Source organism: Penaeus chinensis, chromosome 9, assembly GCF_019202785.1.
Source record: "Penaeus chinensis breed Huanghai No. 1 chromosome 9, ASM1920278v2, whole genome shotgun sequence".
Classification (NCBI taxonomy): Eukaryota; Metazoa; Arthropoda; class Malacostraca; order Decapoda; family Penaeidae; genus Penaeus; species Penaeus chinensis.
In genome coordinates, this window is record NC_061827.1 from 21,045,293 (window position 1) to 21,050,292 (window position 5,000).

Here is a 5,000-nt window from a genome sequence, read left to right on the forward strand (position 1 = left end):
GTGACTGGAAGAGCACCAGCTTCATGGAAAATGCCATTTCCACGCTCAGTATCGTATTCCTGGTGCTGTGAGTGGCGATGCAGGTTGCATTACTAAACAACAATTTCTCAAGAATGCCATCGCATGACCTGTCAAGTCTCCCGGTGGCAAAGTACGCATGCACACAAGGCTATTGTAAAGAGAAGCAAAAATAATTATACAAAACACATAAAAGAAGTATTTCAAAACTACAAGAATGAATTACATACATGAATTTGGAAAACAGATGCTGATAATTACGAAACAATTGTTTTCACAAGCATGTGGCAATACATGGACTACTTGACAGATCACAGTAATGAGTTAAGTGTCACCTTCATTTTGGTCCTCGCAAGGTAAACGCACTTTTTGCCACAGATGAAAAGTGTCTTAGTTTTTGTCAAGGTAAGCACTCCATACTGGTTGTCATTCATGGAAAGTTTTCCGCTATTGTTATGATGGAATTCAGTTAATTTATTAGGTGATGAATATGTCTACCACAGAAGAAGTGTTGAGTACTACCGCCCTGACTTCCAATCATCTTCAATGCCCTCAAAGACAATTAACCCGCCTGCGCTCTTTATCACTGTTATATTGGCGATGGATCTATTGAAATCTGAAAGTGTTACTTTTATAATCAGTATTGATGGTTATGGATATCGAATCTATAATACAAAGAGTAAAATGCTTTAAAAGTACCGACAGAAACCCATGCAGTGGCTTCCGACATTTTAAAATTACCACTCAATTCTTCATGCGGACAATATGTAGTATGAGGTAGTGGCAGAGTTGGGTAATAACACCTATATGAAATGATAGACCAATAACACTAACACAAAGTTCTTCTATGGCAATGTGTGTGCAAATGCTTCCCAAGGGTGCTATATGTAAAACAGAGATGATCACCCATATTTGGGCTAAGTCATTTATCTTTTTCACATTGCAACGGTGAATTCTAGACTGACCGCATAACTCATTACTGCAATATACTAAGTAGTTCATGTATTACTACGCACTTGCCAAAAGGACATTTTGGTAATTATCAGTGTCTGCTTTTCCATGTTTAAGCTTCTTACATGTCCTTTAAATATTACTATACTTCCTTTGTGGGTTTTAAGATCTGTTTATGTAGTTCTGTACAATAATCCTCTGTACATGACCGGTTTCACAACCGGGTCTTTTGACAGGACTGGGAGACTCCATTACTTGAAGAACGCCGATAGAAAATGTTTTGTTTTTCAGTGTTATGTTGATTCTGGGTTATACCAAAGACTATAGAGTGGCAATGAAGAAGGAACATACATTAGTAAGCATCCTAGTTTGATTTCTGAGCTCATAAACCCCCTCCTGACGAGTCACGCCGTGAGGCGTCATAACAAACTGCTCGATCTATGGCATGCGATTGTACGCAGCGGCAGCATGCCAAAGTGCTATGAGCCGATGATTCGGCTTGATGTACCGAACTCATGTGCTCAAAGTCGGCGCGTTGCGATTGATAACCAGAGCGTAGTTTTTTTGGTTAATTTTCCGAATATGACAATCGGGTCTTCCCTTACAATATTTATATCATCAGATTTGTCCTCGTGTGATGAGAACGAATCTGATGATAATCTCCGTCGGATTCTCCAGCCGACAATCTTGATGTGATTTGGTAAGTCCCGATAGCAGGGGAGGGCATGAAGTAGATCAGGGAAATTACGGGGTAAAACAGGCTTAAATAAGCAAAATAGAGAACAGAAATGTGCAAAACAAGCACAAAAAACGCTTAAAATCGACAAATGAAACTCTACGGACATTGCCGCCAACTTTGAAAGTCTACGGACCGACGCGCCAATTTTCGAAAAACTCTACGGGAACCAAAGCAAAAAATCTACGGGATTTCACATGATCCAGATCCCCTGTGGTAATCGTACAATGCGTCCTAACCAATAAACCAACCTAACCTAACCCTGTGGGATTTATACACTACGATCTATATATTCCCTAGCCAGGGGGCTCTGCCCCCTGGACTCCCGTAGTATTAAATGCGCCTAGCCAGGGGGCTTTGCCCCCTGGACCCCCGTGGTGATATGTACGCCTAGCCCCAGGGTTAAACCACAAACCTTTATAAAGCGAGAGATCGAACTTTTCTGCGCTTCCGTCTGTCAGAATTGCTTGCTTTCTAATCCCTTTTTTCGGCATTTGGGGCAGTTGTTGGGCTCCAATATCAGGCTTTGATTGAGAATAATGTCCATTCGTCCTGTATATCCACCAAAAGACTTTAAAAATGACACGGAGTCGACGCAGCATTTAAAACGATACATTTCTCACCGGTGTTTTTCACTGAATGGCCGCCGGGACGACCTGTCAAATCTCCCGGTGAATACACGCATGCGCACAAGGTTATTGTTCAGAATAGGGTAAATAACTCCCAAAAGACGTAAAAGAAATATAATAAAACTAGAATAATGCATTACATACATGAATTCGGGAAAACAGATGCTAGTAATGACAAAATAAGCCTTCTCACAAGCGCGTAGCAATACATGGACTACTTGATTGATCGCAGTAATGAGTTACGCGTCACATTTGTTTTGATCCTCGCAAGGTAAACATGGAAGGGGACTTAGAAAATGAAGGGGCCATCTTCTGTCTTCTCTGTCCTGTATCTCCCTTATTTTAGATTTCCGAACCTATCACCATAGATGAAAAGTGTCTTACTTTTCGTCAAGGTATCCACTCCACACACTTATTTTACTGTACTTTTTGTGTGACATGCGCGGAAAGTTTTCCATTTTTTTTTTTTTTTTTTTTTTTTTTTTTTTAGTTTTCTTCACCTGTTGCCAAGGGGTTAAGTGTCCCAAATGTCAAAAAGGGCGATTCAAAATTCCAACATTCCAACAGATCGATGGTCTCACTGTATAAAGGTATGTGGTTTTCACTGACTCAACTATTAAGATCACTTACTATATCAATATAGCATATAGTGTAAATGGAATGCCACACAGAGGTCCAGGGGTTATAGCCCCCTGGCTAGGTGCATATATTACCACAGGGGTCCAGGTGCATAGACCCCTGGCTAGGGGTACACAAGGAGCTTTTGGTGGCGTTATGGTTATAGATTTTATTGAAAGATTGGTGGATGCCAGGAGAGTTTTTGGAAAGTTGGCATGTCAGCCCATAAGCTTTCAAAAATGGCTGTCATGTCTGTAGACTTTTATAATGCAATTTTCATTGTTTTCCCATGGTGTTTCTACATTTTTTTTGTTCTTTATTTATTCTATTTCAGCCTGTTTTACCCCTTAATTACTCTGATATACTTCGTGCCATCCCCTGCTATCGGGACTATCAAATCAAAATTGTCGATAGAGATGGTGATCATACCTCCTCAACGATTCATTTGCACAAGGAACAACGCCTAGAATCGTTGAAAGCAGTGGATATCATGCAGAAAAATATCAAAATTGTTTTAATAGTAACCCACTACCCTCTTCTACATGTTGACTATCATTTTGGCTTCTGTGACACTTGCTTGTCTATTTTTGAGTTGCAACGGAAGTACACAGAAGAGAAGTTACTTAGATTTAATCGCTCTGTTGCATCCATATATTTTTTTCCTTCTTAAAGTTGAAACTTATCCTATACCAAAAGATGCTATAGAGTGTGCAAAAAAGAAAAAAAAATATGCCAATCAAATGGCAAATATGGACATTGGAAAATGGCCAAAATGCTAAACATTTATCAGTAAAAAGAATAAATAACTTTGCAAATAGGAGGCATACAGTTATAATATTGTGAAAAATTGCCAAAGGGTTTATTATATTTTCAGATGTTCTTTTTCAAATTGCGAGCCACATGTGACATGCCACTCTGGTGTGGAAGCTGCCTAAGAAGGACCACAAGCTAGAAAAAAATATGGGTTAAGTTTGAATTTGAAAGCCAACATATCTTGAGAGAATTTACAAAAAGAGACAAGAGCTAACACCTAAAGATCTACTGAATTACACCACTATGAGAAGCAATTTCACATGCATTTTAAGGTCATGTAAAATAGGCCAATATACTCGCTTTAAATTATGTAAGATAAGTTGACAAAAGATTACATCTGCTGTTCAAAATAATTCGTAAAATATCATAAGAGCAAATAACGTCGTGCAAAATAAAAAAGTCTTTCGGTGCATGTGAATTGCCTGCCGTTTTGGTGCCTTTCCGTCGGCATCTGTCACGGCTCGGCTTTGATTTCACAAAAATGTTCTACACATAACTACCTTAAAATCAACCGCCAGTATAGTACTAGAGACCATGGCTTTTGTAAGTGAAGTTCCTATTTTCTGCATTTGCCAAACTATATCGGCATCAACATTCGCGAAATGACAAAAAAATCCTGGCGTTTCCTCCAGCTGGATGACACCATCAACGCATTCTCATCATACTTGAGGACTCTACTCACCGCTCGCCCGTTTGAGGGCATTTTCCGGTCTTTGATACGATCGCGACATCCTACTGGCGTTATCACATCACACTGCAAATCAAACTTTGTGCCGTTTCAGGCGAAAATCGAGGCAAAGGAGAGGCTCGGTCGGCGTGCCACGAGACCCGAGTCGGCCGCAGGGAAAGGGACGAATGCGGGCCGAGCATCTTTCGAAAGGAGCAAATGGAAGATTTGCGCCTTTAATTGCAGAACAATATTATTTTAGGCATTATTAACACCACAGTAATGATACACATGGCAGCTGTAAGGATTGATGTTCATGTAAGTGACATGATATTTTATCTTGTTTTGGCAGAAATAAACATATTACAGGGTTAAAATGTACTATTATGGTCAGACGGAAGGTTGGATCTTCATTAGCCAAAGGGAAATTGAAAAGATAACTAATTCTTCAAAATATGGTAAAATATAAAGCTTTTTTTTATTAGAAATATTCTTAACAAGTCACTCGGTTACAGCAAACGATACGAACACATTTGGGGAGACGACCTTTCGCTTCGTAAATTGGCGC

The 5,000-nt window shown here is 39.6% G+C and overlaps 1 protein-coding gene across 1 annotated transcript in view; it reads right to left on the reverse strand.

Moving 5' to 3' along the window:
- Positions 1 to 4,619, reverse strand: part of LOC125028894 (eukaryotic translation initiation factor 3 subunit A-like) — a gene marked incomplete at its 3' end in the record, with an annotated part of 17,023 nt that extends 12,404 nt beyond the window's left edge. Inside the window, 1 exon segment of the mRNA XM_047618495.1 lies at positions 4,448 to 4,619. Within this exon segment, the coding sequence (XP_047474451.1) occupies positions 4,448 to 4,496 (49 nt within the window).
- Positions 4,620 to 5,000: the final 381 nt, after the last annotated feature.